Source organism: Parus major, chromosome 2, assembly GCF_001522545.3.
Source record: "Parus major isolate Abel chromosome 2, Parus_major1.1, whole genome shotgun sequence".
In the NCBI taxonomy this organism is placed as follows: domain Eukaryota; kingdom Metazoa; phylum Chordata; class Aves; order Passeriformes; family Paridae; genus Parus; species Parus major.
The window spans coordinates 112,129,566-112,149,404 of NC_031769.1; the positions used below are offsets into that span (position 1 = coordinate 112,129,566).

The 19,839-nt window shown below is 40.2% G+C and overlaps 1 protein-coding gene across 2 annotated transcripts; it reads left to right on the forward strand.

Annotated features, from left to right (window-relative positions):
• Positions 1-1,866: 1,866 nt before the first annotated feature.
• MRPL15 (mitochondrial ribosomal protein L15) lies at positions 1,867-11,121 on the forward strand. 2 transcript variants are annotated; one of them, XM_015619797.3, is made up of 6 exons: positions 1,867-2,011; positions 2,982-3,139; positions 5,519-5,684; positions 6,146-6,269; positions 7,490-7,870; positions 9,288-11,121. In XM_015619797.3, exons 1-5 carry the CDS (start codon positions 1,913-1,915, stop codon positions 7,825-7,827), a joined length of 885 nt encoding a protein of 294 aa, XP_015475283.1. In that variant the 5' UTR covers positions 1,867-1,912; the 3' UTR covers positions 7,828-7,870; positions 9,288-11,121. The 2 variants fall into 2 exon arrangements, with proteins under 2 accessions (XP_015475283.1, XP_015475282.1); XM_015619796.3 differs by having other exon boundaries at positions 1,868-2,011; positions 7,490-11,121.
• Positions 11,122-19,839: the final 8,718 nt, after the last annotated feature.

Genomic DNA, 19,839 nt, shown 5'->3' on the forward strand with positions numbered 1-19,839 from the left:
CCTGACTCTTGCTCTAGATCATCTTTTTGGGACATGAACAAATTTTTGCTTTCCTTCTCTACTCTGCTATTTACCATGTAAATGTCACTTCTGTAAGGTGAGCTGCTGCTGAACCTCCAGCCTAAGAAGTGATAGTCTGCTAATAAACCGAACAAGATTTTAATATTTTAGTCAATAGCTGGAATGAACTTACTTCAATTCCCAGTTGCTGCTAGCATGACCCCAGGGGCATTGGGGAAAAGTGAGCTCTGCATGGATTGGGCGTGGGGCAGCCTGCTGGTTACAGACAAGTGTTCAAGAAACTGACCTGCAGGAATACCAAAGGAATTGCTGAAAACATCTGAGCTGTGAACCTTTCAAGAACTGATACATTGGCTGTCCCTTCAGAGTGAGATATCTGTCTTAGGTATGATAGTTTTCTACCCGATTTGAAAATTCTGTTTAAAGAAGTGAGAGTTTTACAAGGCAAAGCATGCTCTAAATTATGTAGTTTTCCCTGCCCTAGAAGCTAAAATGGGCTTAGATAGGATGGCTTTCCATACCAGCATCTTGTGTATTGTTACAATGTAATTTTTCTTAATTTTTTTTTTTGGGGGGGGTAAGAAGCTACAGAGATTTCATACTGAAACTCACAGATTTCTGCAGCATGATTTCCATTTTACCTCCATTTATTCTCAAGGCTGGCAGAGCTGCTGCCTGATCCCTTCTCTAGTCTAAAGCAGACATTCAACACGGGAGAAGGTACTGTCAAACAGAAGTTTCAGGATGGAAAGCAGGCTATTACACTGAGGAGTATCAGCTTTCAGAACAAAATCTGTCCTTTCTACTCTGTAACTCCACAATGGCAGCTTCTACAATTCAGTTCTTCACTGCACTGAGCCTGAACCCTGCACACCCTTCCCACCAGACCAATATACCCATGGAAGCTGCTGTATGGTTTTCCAGTAGGTACACATTTAAATTTAAGACTGAAATAATACATGTGATCAATACTGCAGCAGTACTAGGAACATCTTGGTCTTGACTGCAGAAATTTTCTTCTCAATGGCTGCTGAAGGGTTCTGTTTTGGATTTCTGCTGAACAACGGAATGGTGATATAGAGATGTTTTTGTTTGTTGAGTAGGGCTTACACAGAACCAAGGCCTTCTCTGCTTTTCAGGTTGCCATGCTCTTGGGAAGACTGGAGGATGGGAAGAGACACAGCCAGGACAGGTGACCTCAACCACCAAAGGGATATTCCAGACCTTATGACATCATGCTCAGTATATAAAGTGGGAGGAAGAAGGAGGAGGAGGAGGAGGAGTGACGTTTTAGGTGATGGCATTTGTTTTCCCAAATAACCATTACACATGATGGGGCCCTGCTTTCCTGGAGATGGCTGAACACCCGCCTAACCGTGAAAAAAAGTGAATTAATTTCCTTCTTCTGCTTTGCATGGGCGGACAGCTTTTGCTTTCCCTAGTAATGTGTCTTTATCTCAACCCACGAGTTTTCTACCCTTCATCCGTGCGGTTCTCTCCCCGATCCCACTGGTGAGGCTGTGTGAGGCTCGGCTGATGGCTGCGGTTACACCACGCGCGTCTCCAAGCGCAATGGGTATTTCAGCGCCTGCACGGGGTGCGCCTGAGCAAGGACCGCTGCACCAGTCGGGTTTAGATGCAGCCTGATGGTTTTAAAGACTCGACTCGGAAGGCTGAGGCCTCAGTAATAAAACAGCAGGTGCTGGGAGACGAAACGTAACGAGCGCCCTTTGCTCAACCATTGCAACCCTGAGCGCCGGCACCGCCAAAGCGCCGGCACCGCCGGCTGCGCGACACCGCTGGGACGGCGCGGCAACTGCGGTTTACGGCGCTGCCGTAAAGCGCCGCGGCCGGAAGCGATCCCCGCGGGCGCCCTTGGGCAGGAGCGGCCATGAGCGGGAGCGGCGCGAATCGGGCTCTGGAGCTGCTGCGCTCGCTGCCCAGGGTCAGCCTGGCCAACTTAAGGCCCAACCCCGGCTCCAAAAAGCGGGTGAGTGCCTGCAGCCCGCCGGGTGGGCCCTGGCGGCAGGAGCCACGCGCCCCGTCCCGGTGTGGTTTGCCCCCAGGGTTGTCAGAAGGCCATCATCCTGGCACGGCCAGGAGAGCGGCCTGGCCAGAATAGGCGTGGGAAGGCAGGGGAGGGGATGGCACTGCTGCGTGTGTGTGTGTGTGTGTGTGTGTGTGTGTGTGTGTGTTGGCCCGTTGCTTGCCCTTTGCATGCCTCGTGGCCGGTGTGTGTGGCCGTCCCCACAGAGAGCTGGCATCATCACTCAGATGAGTGGTGCTCGCTGAACCTCAGCGCCATTCCAGGGGCTGGAAGGGAATAGTAAAAGGTTTTTATCTCCACATGTTTATGGGGTGCAGTAATATGTTTGGAAGTGGAAGGTTAGAAGGCGTACAAAGAAAAGGAATGTGATACCAGCTAACATTCTTACTATTTCTCGAATACAAACCTGTGATCTGTCTCCTTATAAAGCGGTAGAGAAATTACGAAAAGAAACCAGGGAGAAACCATTGTGGTATGAGGGGAATATTAGTGAACAGGGAGATGAGGTTCAAAGGCTGAAACCATGGAAACAGAGAAGGGAACAGCAAGCAGTACTCTCCTAAAAGTCCTGAAGACTCCCTAAAATTACTAAATAGTACAGAATTCAAGTTCAGTTTTGTGCTAGACTCGACCATCCCTGCCACCAAAGGAAGCTGAGTTGTCCCCAGACTGTTTGTGGTGCCAGCCTAAAGCTGTGCTCTGCAAAAGTCATGTTAATTGCTTTTCTGTTTTTCCGCTTAGTAATGGTCTATAACTTAACTTTTCCTCAAGAGTCAGCATTTTGCTCAGTTGCTTGTATCTCTGAAATCTAATGTTTTAGATTTATGACAAATTAATATAATAATTAAGTAATATTATTACTCTGAAGTAATTGTTTAGTAGTTGTTTAAATGTATCACTGATTGTTTTGAAGGAAAGAAGACGCGGCCGTGGAAGATACGGAGGTAGGAAGTGTGGCCGAGGTCACAAAGGAGAAAGACAGAGAGGGAATCGCCCCCGCTTAGGCTTTGAGGGTGGTCAGACTCCATTTTACTTGGCCATACCAAAATACGGATTTAATGAGGGACATAGGTAAGTTTCTAAACGTTTGCTTGGAAATAAATCATTGTCTCCTTTTCTTGATCTTTCTCCTGAAGCAAGAGTCTTAATATGCTGAAACAGGCCTAACTGAAAAAGCTTGGCTTCCCAGATTCCTCTCAGGTTGTTAGCTACCTTACCTGAAGAATCTCCCATTTCTTGTAGATTATTCTTTTAATTAATTATTTCCTGTTTTACACATCTGCTTATTTACTCTCTTCTCAAAATCCTTCATGTGTAGCAGGCTACCCTTCCTCTTCCAGCTGAGTGAATTTCTCTTTGAATCTATTCCTTCATTCCTGCTTGATTTTCTTTTTTTCTCATAACCCAGTGAACTGACTGGGAACAGTCCCAGTGACTGGAGTGAGGATGTTGGGCATGGAAGTGTAATCCAAAGCCTTGCTTTGTTGTTTCTCCTCGCTTTATTCACCAGAAACTCTGATCTGCTGCCAGCCCAACAATTCTGCTTCTCTTCATGGTTCTGCCTTTTCAGCCCTCTGACACTGTGGTGTTTGTCTGTCTGTGCCCTGCCTGTTCCATCTAGAGTCCTAAAAAGCTTTTTAATACCAAATGTGCTGGATGAGCCATTAAATCACCTTTCACAATTGTTTTTCTTGGGCATTTTGCCTTGTGTATTACTTCTGTCCTTATTTCACTTTGTACTTGTTTGTGTCATGTCCTTATTCCATCTTTTTAATGTTTAAGGTTATTCTAACATGTAGTTTCTCCAGTCACTGTCCTTACCTGGAAAGATGTATGTCAACATCTTCCAAATATCCTTCACTTATTTTGATAATCTAAAACTATGAATTAATTTTTTATATTTGTTTCGGTTTCTTTTAAAGCTGAGTTTGTTTCATCAGATAGCATTTGTGTTACCTGGGTCAGAAACCATTTTGTTGCTTTTTGATCTGGTCTTGCAAACTTCTGTGTCCATAGAATGCTGTTACAGGCAGTAGTAACAAAAGCCTGCTGCACCAAGCATTCAGTTCAGGGATGAAAAGACTAATGTGTATTTGTGAGTTGTTAGACTTGATTTCATGTTCCATTTCTTGATACCACTTCATCAAATAGCTGAGCACTTTATATTTCCATTCTTCATGCATGCAGTAGAACTTACAGACTTGTCCCAGTTGTTAAAGGGTTTCCTCTGAATCTTAGTAGTTTTGAAATGTGACTCAAATTCTATTTCGAGGTACCATTATTTCCTCCTGTTTGTTACATTATTGTAAGAGTAAACAAGAAGCACTTTGAATAGCTGAAGGCAGAGCGTAAATCTTACTACAGTCCTGCAAAGGAAGAGCTGCAGAATGCAGACAAGCAGCTTCTTATGTTAATATTGGTCATAAGTTCATGAATAACCAACAGCAAAAATCCAGCCTCCCACAGTGACAAGAAATTATTAGGATCTTGCTATTTTTAGCAGTATATGACAGCATGTGAAAACAAAAAAAGTACTCTGTAGATTCAGTGCTGTTTGCAAAATTTCAGTGTCAGGCTATTGTAAATGTTGCTGTGGTCACCACTGTAGGTGCACTCAAATGATGCTGTTGGGGCAGGGGGGAGCATGCTGAACAAATCTCTGCCTGTTTATCTTCAACTCACTCTTCCTTTTGCCTTCACTTCTTGAACTTTCTGTTTATAAGGAGTTGTCTGACAGCACAAATTCTTGTCTTTTGTACGTGGCTTGGAATAACAGAGATCAGCTGCTTCCAGTTCTTGAGCTACCACTCAGAGACTTCCGACAGCAGCTGTCAAACGGATTGTGGGAGGAAGTTTTGGGTATCAGCATAAGTGGTGTGCATAGACAGGAATGGACTCTGGCATTGCAAAACTGTGCTAGGGGATTGGTTTGTACAGTAAAGTTAGAACTTGATTAAAAACAAAAGTAGGCTCTGCTGAAGCCAATGGCTGTTGACAAGAGATTCCAGCTACCTTTTGGGAATGTAAATTAATGCATATTTTCTCAATATTTCTCTTCCTTGATGGTGTTTTGAGGGAGGCTACTTTCAGTACTTTCTGAGATGTTTGGTACAGTACTAATGGATCAGTAAATCTTGTTGTATGTAAGCTATGCATGTACAGAATTCTGCTGATAGTCTTTGACTAAGTTTGTATGGGAGGAGATGTTTGGTTTTTTGACTGTCTATCAGTGAAGCACCCAAGGTAGATTCAGTTTGGAAATGGTAGTTATTTACAGTCTTGCCAAGAAAACGTTGACACTGTAATGTCTTAGCATTTTTTTTTGTTTAGGAGCAGATAAAAACCAGAATATCTTAGTTGACCAGTTGCTATTAAAACTCCAGTTTTGTAAATTTCTCTTTTTTTTTTTTTTTGGGTTATTTGGGGTTTTTTTTGTCTTTCTCTCCCCAGCCTCAGACGTCAGTACCAACCTCTGAGTCTTCAGAGGCTGCAGTACCTGATTGATTTGGGCAGAGTTGACCCCACGCAGCCGATTGACTTAACTCAGCTCACTAACGCCAGAGGTGTGACAGTGCAGCCTCTCAAGAGGGATTACGGTATCCATCTGGTGGAGGAGGTATGCAGACAACACACTTGGTATTTCAGGTTGTCATTCCCATGGTTTGGAAGCGTCTTTGAGTTTCCCAATTAGTTTGCTGTGGGACTTTTGTGGATCATAAATCCACTAGAGGGCACTGTGTGTCAGCAAAAAAAGAAACAACTTGGGAGGATGTCTTCATACCCAGGGGACTGCAGAAATGAGAGTTAAGGAGTACATAACAAAAGGCTGAAGAAGTATTTTGCAACAGAAAACTAAAATGTACTGAAAAAAATGTATGAATATCTTGGAAATGGAAAGGTTTTCTTTATTCAACCCAAGTGCCTTAGAGCTATTAGATTACCTATCTTGGTGCAGGGAACAAACAATTCATAATATTTTGCAGGATTTAATGTTCCTTACAAGTTTTCAGAGAAGAATAAATGTGTGTCCTAAAATACACATTTTAATGTTACTGTAATGTGTGTTGAAATTTACAGGGTGCTGATATTTTTGCAGCAAAAGTAAATATTGAAGTGCAGAGGGCATCGGAATTAGCAATTGCAGCCATAGAAAAAAATGGAGGCGTAGTAACAACATCGTTCTATGACCCAAGGAGCTTGGGTAAGAACTTCTTTTAATTTCTGCCTATTTTTTTTGAACATGCAAAGATTAAATGATCCAAATCAAAGTTTCCAACACAGTTCTTTGTGGAAAGTTATCAGCTTCTAAAAGCTTTAAAAACAGTTACCTGTGTATTTATAGAATCATAGAACACTTTGGGTTGGGAAAGACCTTAAAGATGATCTGGTTCCTGCCCCCAGTAATGAATGGTAATGCATCCTCAGTTTTACCTTTTTTAACCATTCACCTGTTTAATCCTCCCAGTATTAGTAGTTTTATAACCAGTTAAGGAAATCTGAATAGCTTTGTAAATAGAGGAGCTAAAAATACTGTTTTGCTGAATTTTTGTCTTCTGTTTCCCATGTTTAATAGCACTAAGAAAACTCAGGAAAAAATAGATTTAAAAAACACTTTGGATGTTTATATTTTTAATTTAAAATGCTTTTCCACTTGAAGTGAGGAAGTAAGTTACAGAAGCTCAGAATCACTCCAGTTAAAATGGCTATTGTTTTCAGAACACTTTCACTGAAGAATGAGGCTTTGCTTTGCTTGAGGCTGCATCCTGCCTGACATTCATTCATGCAGTTCTTATTGACAATAAGTCAGCTTTCATGTGTGAATGAAGCTGAAAAGAAGAGGAATAGACATTTTTAGTGTGCAAAAGGAGTGATACAACTTCTGGGATTTTTTTAATTCCACAAAATAATAAAAATAATAAGCTTAAAAGGTTCTGGAATACAATTTGCTAAGATCAGTAAAATTCGAGGAAGAGAGGATACTCCCACAAAAGACTAAATAGGCGCATGTGCCATTAATACTTTATTTAAAATACTTATAGAAGCACTGAAATTGACATTAATTGGTACACTTTGTAAATAGCTGTGGAAATGCATTGCTTCAAACCTGGAAATAGTAATTTAAATAGGCTTAGTTATGGTTATCTTTCCCAAGTAGGCATTCTAAATGTATTAGAAGTAGCAACTCCTCCAGACTGACACTATAAATACCAGTTAAAACAGAGTTGTTTGCATGGTTAAGTGAAACTTGCAAACCACTATCTCATTCTGAGCAAGAATACTCTTGATGGTCGATTTTTTGCTTGGTACTTTTTAATGTGAACGTAGTAATTAATTTAATACAAAATAAGAAGGTGTCATTTAATGTCTTCAAATCTATGTTATGAAGTGTAGTCACTAATCTTCTCTCATGTTTGCCCACAGAAATTTTATGCAAGCCAGTAGTATTTTTCCTGCGTGGCAAACCTATCCCAAAGCGAATGCTCCCACCTGAAGACCTCGTCCGTTACTACACAGATCCCAGGAGTCGAGGCTACCTGGCAGATCCATCTAAGGTTGCAGAAGCCAGGCTGGAACTTGCTAAGAAATATGGCTATGTCTTACCAGACATAACTAAGGATGAACTTTTTAAAATGCTAAGTGCACGCAAGGATCCTAGACAGATATTTTTTGGTCTTGCTCCAGGATGGATCGTAAACCTGGCAGACAAGAAAATTCTAAAACCAACTGAGGAGAGTCTGTTGAAATACTACAGCTCATGAGTTCAGGGCTGGACACAACTGCAGGTGTACAGGAAACATCTGGGTATGAAATAATGGATAGAAGTGGTGTGTGTTTGTTTGTTTTTGAGACTCCTGTTATACTAGAGAAAACGTTTTTTCTTCATGTAATCTTCTGGTGTACCTCTCAGCTTTTTTATTGTCATAATAGAGTGTATCAGAAGTCTTAACATTTGAAAACAATGTTGAATCTGACATAAAGTGTGGGTCTGGGCACTTTCTCTTCCAATGGTTTGCCAGTTATTTTTTCAGTCAAAATTGTTGCATTTGTTTCATAGGATAATTCCAAAGAGTCGTTTGACCTAATAATTAGTTTGTATTTCCCCCCTCAATTTAAAATTGGAAACATGACTGTACAAAACTAAAATTAGTTTTACAGTCGTATTGCATAAAATTTTAAGTTCTAGAAAATGTATCTTGGATATCTCTAAGAGTTATTTTTGGTTGGGGAAAAATAAAAAGAACTAGAAATGAAAAAGTACCAACAATTGCAATAACCTCTTCAATTCCATAGCTATGATTTGGAGGTTGCCATTGCCATCAATAGCACTAGAGCTTGAGAGATCCTCATTTTTCTATTTTTTCATATGCAGTTGGGGAAGACAGAGTGTGCAGTTTAAAACAACTTTCTATCTAAATTTGAGGCTGGGAGGAGAAGATAGCTGTCTTAATTCAATGGCTTTTATTATTCAAACAGAATTTAAAACTTGTCCTGACACAAATGTAATCTTACTAATAAAAATGCATACCAGAATCCAGAGTCAATTAATGGCAGTGACAGCAGATTATGAAGGATGGGATGTGATGGACAAAGTACACAGTTAGAATTCAGTTTTCAGCTGATCACAGGTTGCATGTGTGACAGTGGACAAATGAATTTAAATGTTGTGGAAAGTTATGAACAAATTGTATTTATGGGAAATAGCATTTTAATCATACAAACTTGATTAAGTCTTGAAGAACATTTTCATCAAAGGTTTGTTTTATCAGTCTCCAGAATACTGCATTATTACTATGCAGGAGTATTGTAGGTTTTGTGTGGAAGCTTAGTATTGGGCATTTGAGACAGTGAAGCAGACAGTAAAGAGGGATGAGAGGGGAGACCAAGATAATATATCAGAATGTGCTCTGACTGCTCTGAAGTTATCGAGCTGCTTCATAATTATGTGGTTTAATGGAAGCTGAATGTGGCTTTAAAATAGTCATAATTTGATTGTAAGAATATGGGAAATGGTCCAGGAGAGCAGGACACAAGAAGTCATCTTGCTTTCCAATTTTCACATACCTTTGGAAATGCTACTTAGAGTTTCCTGTAGCTGCCAAACCATCCCATCTTGTAGGGAAAGTCCTCTGCTAGAATCTCCTCTTTCTCTTGTATGACATCTGTATTTTGCTGCTGTACCTCAATGGGGGAGGATTTAAGAAAAACCTTTTTCTTTCAGACAATAAAACAAAGCGGATGAATTTTTGTTGGTGTTCGTCAACCAGCCCAGATTTTTCCTTCACTCAACAACCTGCCTTACTATGACCATCTGTAATCACATAACAAAATAAAAGAAGTCTTCTCATTCTAATTAAATAATCTGAAATCAAGAGATTAGGAATAGAAGTCATTAAATTTTGACAATTTGCTCTTCAACTTGTATTGTTCTTGTTAATATGTGTTAAATGCTATCAGTAATGGTTATGCCCCTTACTTGGGTCTTAAGTATAGGTGAAACATAGCAAAACAGCAATATAAAATTGGACTATGAATAGCAGGAATTTTGTTTTAGTGGCATTAACATTAATATTTTATAAGATGGCCAACACTTTTTTGGCACGTTAAGAATAATACTGTGTGCCAAAAAAAGTACAGTTGGTGTTAACTTGAATGTGAAGTAAATAACTTTCTCACTTTAGATGTATCCTGTTCTGCATCCTGATGATTGTTGGTTTGGAACCTTAAATGACAAGCAATACTTTCTGCTTTTTCTTTTTTTTAAAGTTTTTGTTATTACAATAACTTTACAATAACAATATTACTACTGCCTCCATTTGGGAAGGAGTTGGAGAGGGAGGGAAGAGTATTTATTGCCTTCCCTTATTTGTGCCATAATGTTTCTGTTTTTATGAATCAATTCACAATTGTATTTTGTGGAGGTGGTGGTACTCAACAGGAAAGCTACTTAACTGGAAGTGAAGAAGGAAGTTAGTCATATTAGTGAAGACCAGAAGACAAAAGTGTTTATGTATCATTGTGTATTTTGGGGAGGAGAAGAAGGGGGAAGGCAAGTTTGTTTCCATTTCTGCTCTTTGTATTAAAATGAACAAATTGCTCTCAGCAATTTTTTTTCTAAATCAACTTCTGTGATACACACACGCATGCACACGCTGGTTTCTGTAGGTTTCTAAATGGTTTTCAGGTGAAAGGGTAACTTGGATAAAATGATAACAGTGAAAGAAAGAATGAAAACAGGAAACAGATGTCTGGTGACGTCGAGGGATTGGATAGCACTTATTCAGTGGACGATGTCTTACTCACAAGGCAGCTGTATCCTGGCTCTGATACTACAACACTACAAATACCTTGGAGCCAAAACAGCCACGTTCCACAAAATCCGGTCATTCTACTTCTTAAAGGTGATCTTTTATCATCTTATAGTTAGAGAGGGCAAAAAAGGGCTATATGTTCCTTTATTTAAAATATGCAATGCTTGTCTTTTTTTCTCACTTCTGTTAACAGTATCCAGTATTTTGTATCAGTTGTTTGAATTTTTATTTACTAGTGCAAAAAGTCACAAGGCTATAGAGGATTTCCTGTTCATTTTATCTCATCAGGAACACAAGTCTCCTAGCAACCAAATACACAATTATCAAAAGCACAAGTGAGTTATTGACAAGGTTTCTAATAAATCCATAATAAAGTGTCTGAAAGGACTGTTGTTTACATGTCAGGCTTACTGGTGCAAGACGTAAGTCAATGCTGGCACCTAAAGCCATTCTCATTACTTAGGTACATGATTTAGGACCATAATTGTATGTTTATAAGATAAAGGATTGTCTTGGTTATCCTGTGTTTGAGAGTGGTTTTGCATGTGCCATAGCAAGAAGTACCCAATCTGCTGTAGGTGGAAAAGTATTATAGGGTAACTGAGGAAAAGGGACTTTTATTTGTGTCACAGAATGCTGAAAGCCATGTCAATTTTTATCACCAACATCAAACTTCTGAGTGATTCCTTGATAAAACTGATTACAGATGTGAGACTTCTATCTAAATAAAGGTCTAAACAAGTACATACCTTGTTTCATATTGTGATAATTAGAAATCACCTGTTCCTAGGAACAGATTCTACTGACTGCAGCCACTCAATGCTATACTTGCAAGTAGCTGACTGCAGACTCAAAATGAAGTGGATTAAACTTCTCACGCATACAATTGCAATAACCTGGCTTCGTTATACTTTATATAGAATTTGTGTTTAACAGTCAAAAGCTAACTGTACAATCCACTGAGTTCCAAAAATGAATAAATTAAATCAGTGGTCCTGATCTGAATCTTCACTGGCAGTGTGCCAGCATTGTTTTGATACAGAAGCATAATTGATGTTAGTCCTCCAGGAAGTCATATAAAAGTGATCAATTATGAAGATAGCTTCTCATTACTATTTTATTATTTTCTGCTATTATTTCTATTTTTTGTTATTTTCTATATTAAAACCTCAAATGCTAATGCAAAACTAATTTTGCACTAATACAAGTTCTACAAGGAATCAGAAATTGTTGCACAGGTCCCTTATTTTAAATATTTAACTGTTCTATTTATGTATATCTAAAACAAGAAAGATGCTGTGTATATGCAAAATGTTCAGTTTAATATTCTATATGCAGCTTTATGTCTTAAAATTTTCTGAAAACGTGATCAGACAGGAATAGTTTCATGTACCTCACACCCTGAACTTCAGTTTAAGGTTATGGTTTAGTCTATGAGAAGAGGTCCAAATGTGACAGGGTTTTTGGCCATTAGATGGAATTGATGATCTTTTTAATCTCCTTTATCTCACACTGAGGTGACTTGGTCTTCTGCAGCAGAAATTTATTGTCTAAAGAAGTGTGGTTTCTCAGTGAAGCTATGCTCAGATGTATTGTGTCTCCTGTGCTGAATATTCCCTCTGAAGCATCCGCATCTTCCCAAGGTCTCTTCTCACCTTTCCCGTTGTAGCGGTGGGAACTGCAGGACTCAATCATTCTCACAGTGTCATCCTGTCTGGCCCACTCTGGGTTTGAAAATCTGGTTGTTTTATGTGCCTCTGGAGCAGGAAAAGTGTTGATCATTCCTGCATCTGTTTATGGGGGGGGGTGGGGGGGGTTTGGCCTGAGTTTCCTGGACTGGTGTTGCTTTTGTTGTTAAAAATGTCAACAGCAATGTTGTTTACTTGTTAACCTTGTGGATTCCAAGCCGCATGCCAAGCAACTTGGAGGGCCCTTTGAGCAATGGATTTGGTATTCATCAGTCAATGAACACTCCTAGAAGAGTGCCTGTGCACTTACCTCAGAATTGCACTCACTAGATACCAGTAAGAAAGGACAGGCAATTTTGTATTCAATGGACCAATGCACAGATCTGTCTCTCCTTACACTTTTCTTCAGCTTCTGTAAGATTCATTCTATCTCATGGTAGCATTGTCCTGTCTGGGGTTTAGTCTATAAATATGGAAAGATTAGTCCGTATTTAGCTTTAGAAAATCTGCCATTTTTTATTCCTTGGGCAGGTAATGATAGCTAGAAATCTGTGGAGATAGAGCGGGCCTATGAAAAGTAAGTTGACGTGTAAATTTATAGCAAACTAATTCTCTAGGGGTTTTTGTGATGCTGGTGTAGTTTGCTCCCTGTGCAGAGTACCTTAAATTAAGGAAATTATTTCACTTGATATCTTGCAAGGGAGATGCATTTTTAGTTGAATGAAGCTGTGGTTCAGTGCTTCAAAAATTGGAATCCGAGTTCCTTATGAAGTGTTATTGTAGTGAGGTATTGTGTTAATTTCAAAATTAATGCAGGTCTAAATTTACATTTCCTCCATGTAAACAGTGCTTCAAACTCCTCTCATAGGAATCTTGCTGCTTTTGTAGTAATGTGATTGATACAGTTGGTATCTAGAGCCTAGAGAAAAGTCTTCTTCAGCTTGGAGCAGACATCCAAGCAGTTTAGTGACACTCTAGATTCCACTGACTGTGACAGGAGTTGTAACATAGCACTCTTGTACACACCCAAAACTTCAGCATCTGGAGCTGAATCCTGCTATTTGTTTTCAGTGACCCAAGGTTGAAGTTAATGGTCAGAATTTATCCATAGGATCAGCGTATCCCTGGTGTGTGTTGCTTAGCTTGCCATTGAAAGAACTTGTGAAACCTAATGTATGAATATGTATGTATGTATGTAATTAATACTAGGTTGTATTTGTCTTGGAAAATAAGCACGCTTTTAAAATTATTTAGTGAATAAAGGCAGTCTAGGGGATATATTGGTGCCACAAGAGGTCAGATGCTAACAATCAGTGTTATTTTAAAACTATTGGAGACAGTAGCTTCTCCAGGATACAGAGATTGGTGACATCCCCATCTGGCAACCTCTGACTTTCAAGGTGGATGACTCCCAGTTCTCAGCCCTGCACTGATATTTCCACTCAAAATTTGTCTGCCTGCCTTCTTTGACCCTTGTGTAATACATGGTCATGTTTGTTCTAGTTGTAATGTATATTTTTATAAGTGAAGCACAGAAATGAAACTCACCTCCATTTGCAAAATCAAAAATGGGAGATCAGGATGGGGCCTCTCTTGAGGGGTCTGCTTTACAAGTGCTGTTTGTAATGGCCAGAGAAGGTGACCGAGATGCTTAAACACAGATGTCTCACTGCTGTCTGAGAAGATTCATCCAGTGTGTCTCATAGGGTACCCCCTACAGTTACTGTGGTGGCTTGTGACGTTCATATAAAGCACAGATTTGGTATTTATCTGCTTGGGTTTTGTGCACAGGCAATCATTTGTCCCCTCTTTTTCTTTTTTAATTTTTCTTTTTTTTTTTTTTTTTTTTTCTTGGCAAGGCCATTGTGCTTATTGCAGCAGGCAGTCTGAGTATGGGCTGTGTACTAGGCTTGAAACTGTTCCCAGACAAAATATTATTCTCCTGGTTTTATGTTGGACTTGGGTGATGTGATGTTGCTCCTGCCCTGGCTTCTAGGCAAAATGTCTGAGCTAATTGTGACTTTGTTGTTATTGTTGTTTTTGGAAGGCTCCAGCCCTTCCAAGTTCATCATTAAGGACAGGTGTTTACTGTGGGATGATCAGGAAATTAATTACTACAGTGAGGATGTGATTGTGTAGTAAAATTCTACCTGTGTGAGTTTTTCGGCATTCTTTTGTGTGTCTCTGAGGGGATCGAAGCACTGGGGTGCTCTGATTTTGTGTTTAATGTGGGAAAGCTTATCTGTCCATTAAGAGAACCTAAGAAGAAAAAGGGAGGTAAAAAGGTAAAAACCTGTCAAGTAATTTTTGCTGCATCTTGTGAAAACTGCATGTTGTTCCAATTCCAGTTGTTGTTCTTGACTGGGCTGGATGGCTTTGCTTATGGCATATTGGGAAACTGCAGTGGCAGCAGACCATGGGCACTGGCATGCACCTATGGTACTGTAGCAGGCTGGGGCCAAATAAAAAAAATGTAGAGCCTTGGGAATGTGAAAATCAAGGTATGAAAATCTGCCTGAAGAGATTCCAAAGTCAGAAACATGTATCCTTCAACACCACTAAAACTCTGCTGCATGTTTAATTACTCTTTGTTTTTGCTGACTATACTTTTATGAACTATGAGTAGTCAAGAAATTATTTAAAGAATATACATTTTAGGTTTTCGTTGTTGTCCTTAGAGTTTTCGGCTGCTCTGCAGGAATCTTATTTCCAAGCATTGTTCCTGTATCCAGCAAGACTAGAGGCAAATTTAAGAAGTGGGAGCCAGCATTTTTATGTGATGGCAATATTCCAGAAACTGGTGCTCTAGGATAAACAGTAAATACTGTAAGGCTTGCAAAGCACTTACTCATTCATTGCTAATACCCCGCTGATATTTTCATTGTTAGCATAATTTCTCTGCTGTCCCTGCAGGTGACATCCAGTCACATCTCCTCAGCATGAAACCTGTCTGTTTCCAGCCTCCAAACCTGAGGGTAACAAATATGATCACAAGCACCCCGCACAAACATCCTTCTCCATCTGCTCCTCTCCCCTAATTACGAGACCTCCTTCTCCATCTGCTCCTCTCCCCTAATTACGAGACCTCTGCGGTCATTTTTAGTGCTGAGAGTTGCTTTTGCTTAGCGGGGACAGGGAGAAGGTCCGGTGTCCTCCTGGTACAGGCAAGGCTGACACCTAGTGACCAGACGTATTTATTCCTATGGGAATTCGCTCTCTTCTGGTTCGGTCACTCTTCACTCTTTTCTAGGTCTGGAAGGTTTAAATTTCAAAGTGAATAGTTAGTTTATTTCATCGTCATTTTTGGCCTTTGTTTTCATTGTTTCTAGTATACTCTTCTGAAGATGGAGTTCAGCTAGTTTGCAGGCTTGTTCACGCCTGATGTTGTAGAGGATTTTGTGTGTAGACTGCTGGGAGCTGTTCATATGCTGAGCAAACTGAGGTGGCTGATTGCAATCAACAGTAAGTTCAGAACATCATGCTTTTGGACTTATTAAAATCATTGCTGACTGCAGTATTTGTATTATTTTTGCTCATCTTGTGTTAAAAAATCCAAAATCAAATGTAGCAGGATATTCTCTGAGTTGCAGAATTTTCTTCCTGCAGATGTCTGCTGACCAGAGGTAGCATCTTAAAATTAGGCTGCCACCAGGGAAGCACTACTTGTTCCATTGTCATTGCAGATCCTGCTGGAAATGCTCTGAGTTCTGGGCCTTAGCAAACTGCATATTGAAGAGGAAGAGTAAAATCTAGCTAAAAGACTTTTACAGAATGCTTTCTTTGGTTATGTAGATTAGCATTTCAGGAGGATATCAATGAGAATTGCTTTTAACCTTTACTAAAAGAAGTAGACATATGAATTTAGGAAAACAGCCCCCCAACCTGAACCAAAGGAGTCATCTCCCATGTTGACTCCAAAAGTAGACTGCAGAGGGTCTCAGTGGTTGCCCATACTAATGGATTTCATACAAATCCCTGTACTGAAGCCCTAAAAAAGCCTTCTTGGAACAGTCCTTGGGATTGGAGAAATAATGTCTTTTAAATGTCTCTTGTCATTTAACTGAAGTATTGGAAATAAGTTTGATACATGACTGTTTGCTACTAGCACTGTGTTTGACTCCACCAAAGAGTCAGAGCTCAGTGTTTTTCTGTGCCTGAAAGGAAACTTTGATTCTTCCTGACTGAAATAACTAGGAACTTGCACAAGCCCTGTGTTGTTGAACGGAAAAGGCAAGCTTTTTTTCCTTCAGACAATCTTTTATATCTCACTCAGAGCTTTACGTATGGCTCTGATTCTGTATCTGTGGCATGTTTCTAATTAGCCCATGAAAAAATAAAGGTTCTGTATTTTAAAATCTACTGATTTTTCCTCTGCTAACTGTTGTTGATAGGACAAGCCTCAGGAGAGAAGGCTAGCATATTCCCAAGGCAAATTCCCCTTTGCAGTGCTGTGACACAAGAAATGAGAATAGCAAAACTGCTAGAACACACACATACACTGAAGAATTTTTTTCCATCTCTGCAAACTGATGGTCCAATTCCATGTCTCAAAACCATCACCCAATACCAGTTTTCCTGAGGTGAAAGTTGTGTTTTCTCACTTGTGCTTGCAGCCATCTTTGGTGTCTCTCACAAACAAGATTATAGGGTTGTTCATTTGCATAGTCGCTTTGAATAATTATTTTTAAAATTCACAAAACCTGACTTCCAAACTTAATTAATTAGTCTGAACATGAGCCACAGAACAGGTAAACACTGCTTTGACCAGGGATAAGTAAGAGACTTAAAATTATTCATGTTGAAAGAGAAATATTGGGGACTCTGAAGACCTTAAGGCCTTAAATGTGATCCTTGAGTTTATAAGGAATTCTTTATATAATAATTACCCTTTCTTTCTTTTCTTTTTGGTAGGTAATGGAAGTTTCATTAATTGGTCAGACTAAACCAATTGTTTTCATTATTTCACACCCCAAGTGCAGGATTCCTGCCTTTGTTCAGAGCAAAGGGGAAAAATAAAGTTCTCGAGTACCAAATAAGTAGGCACAAAAAAAGCAGGGCATTGGTTAGAGCTCCATCTATGGAGCTCTATGCACTGGTAGACATCACCTCTGGAAAACCTCAGAGCCTCAGCCTTTGTCAGTCCTGTGTGCTTGCACTGGTAGCAGTAGTACCAAAGTAGCAGGTGCCCAAGGGTGGATCCAGGTCCGTATGTCTGCTCCAAAATGACATTTGGTGTGGAGCTTCAGCAGTGCAGACATGGGAACTCGTGCAGGCAGAGCCAAGGTATGCTGGTTTTGGTTGGGATAGAGTTAATTTTCTTCACAGTGGCTGGTATGAGGCTCTGTTTTAGATTTGTGCTGAACACAGTGATGATATTAGAGATGTTTTTGTTACTCCCTTCTCTGCTTTTTGTGCTGCCACGCTGGTGAGGGGGGCTGGGGGTGCATGGGAGGGTGGGAGGAGACACAGCCAGGACAGGTGACCCCAGCTGACCAAAGGGACATTCCAGACCATGTTCAGTATATAAAGTGGGAGGAAGTGGGGAGGCATTTGATGTGATGGTGTTTGTCTTCCCAAGTCACAGTTACATGTGATGAGGTCCTGCTCTCCTGGAGATGGCTGAACACCCGTGGGAAGCACTGAATCAATTCCTTGTTTTGCTTTGCTTCTGTGTTTGGCTTTTGCTTTCCCTATTGATGTCTTTATCTCAACCCACAAGTTCTTTTTCACGCTTCCAAATCTTTCCTCAATCCCAGCGGTTGGAGCAGTGGGTGAGTGGCTATGAGGGGCTTGGCTGCCGGCTGAGTTTAATGGCTGCTGTCCCTTCTTATGGCACAAGGGAAAATCACACAGAGCAATCCTCTGTGCTCAAAACTCCCCCTGAAACCTGTTTAATGTGGTGACTGCAGTCCTCCAGCATTGTACCAGCCTGGAGATGGTGGCACACAGAGAGCCCCGTTACCCAGGCAGGTGCTTCCCGGGTAACAGCTATGCATGTTCTCTCCACTGCTGTGACCTTGGTGGGGAGGAGCCTGTGTCATTCCTGCCCTGGATCTCTGTGTTGAAATGCTTTGTGGCTGGATTGGGATCTGAAGGGCTGGTTTACCTGCCTCCTGGCCTAACAGAGGCTTTTGGAAGAGTTCTCCTCTGTCAGCTGCCACATGGCAATGGGGGTTAATTGGCTTTCCTTTCTTGAGCTGTGTCAAACCCCATCAGGACAGTTACTAGCCTAGTTCTGCATGCTTGTAAGACCAGCTGCCATCATACTAAAGCAGAGAATGATCTTTCAGACCCACATGCCTATGTCAGAACTCTGCATGCAGTCACGTAGGAACCAACAAGGCAGGTAGCTCTGTGGCTCTTCTTACTGTATTGTATCCAAAATTGCCAGAGCTTTAGTACTACTTCTGACTATCCAAGGAGTCAGGCTACTTATATTTCCCTTTTACATAATAAGCTTTACCACCACTTCACTTGGATTTTGCCTGTATTTTATTGATAATGCTATTGAATTCATCATACACTTGCAAATACAAAGTACAGTGGCATTTTCTAATTTCATTCATGGCTGAAGTTGCAGTTAAATGAAAATTAAAACTCAGTGTACCTATTTGATCTTAGTTTTTCTTCTTATGACTCAGAATGTGTCCCCACTGCACATTCCCTTGTATTTTACACAGATGTGTTCTAAGAATACCAATTCATGAAACTGAAGGTAGAAGAATTTAGTGTTGAGATTATTTGTTGGGTTTTTGTTTTAAAAAAAACCCAAAACACAAGGAAATACTGGTACACTGAAAAACTGTTTTGTATCCCTGTCCACTAATACTCTTTATCAGAAGTCAACTTTTGTGATAATTTCTGCCTACAGTGTTATTAACTCCTATTTGAAACAAGATTTAAAAAAAAAAATCCTAATTCCTCTTTCCTGTAAAAGTTTATCAGCTAGTCCAAATAAAGACATCTGGTGAAGCACAGGCTTATGCATTAAGCTATACTACACAGTGTTGCTTAAATAGTGATGGAACTTTTGTGGTCATTGGAGAATGAATAAATTTCTTTTTGTATGTCTGAGCAGCTTATTCAAATTATTAACAAGAACAGAAAATGCTCACTAAAATAAATAGGTCACGGGTCTATTGTGGAAGAAAAAGTTGTTATGACATGGAGAGAAGTGAGAGAAATGACTGAGTTCCACAGGACATAAGTCATCCTGACTCATGGCACGTTTCTACTCTGATTAACCTATCTGTACTAATTTGCTCAGATCAATTAGATTACATATCTTTGAGGTTTTTTCGCTTCCAATCTGAAAACAAATGTGTCCCTTATTTACTATGAAAATACTGTAGTTTGTTGTCCTTTGACTGATAATCAAAATCCAATCAGCAAGCTACTCCCTGGCTACTACTTTGTTCTGGTAGAAATCATAGTGTACATAAACCACTGATTTCATCAAACTGCAGCCTGGCAGCTGAAAATCCACCATCCTTGTATATGATCTTAAAGAGTTTTCAAGTAAAACTTTGACCTGGATGCCTGGCAGTCTAAAGAATTTCTGGGAGGTTGGTAACTGACTCAAAGTCTGGAAGGCACAGACAGAGCAAGAGCTGCCCATTTTGGCTTTGCCACTACTTCACTAGGTAGCAGAACCCTCAGCTGCAGGCTCGCCTGGGAAGGAGGGGAAATATGCTTTGGGAGTTAACAGTAATACCAGCTGGCATTCCTAGAATATGACAGCTTCTTATAATATCCATGTACAGTCAGAAGCTGA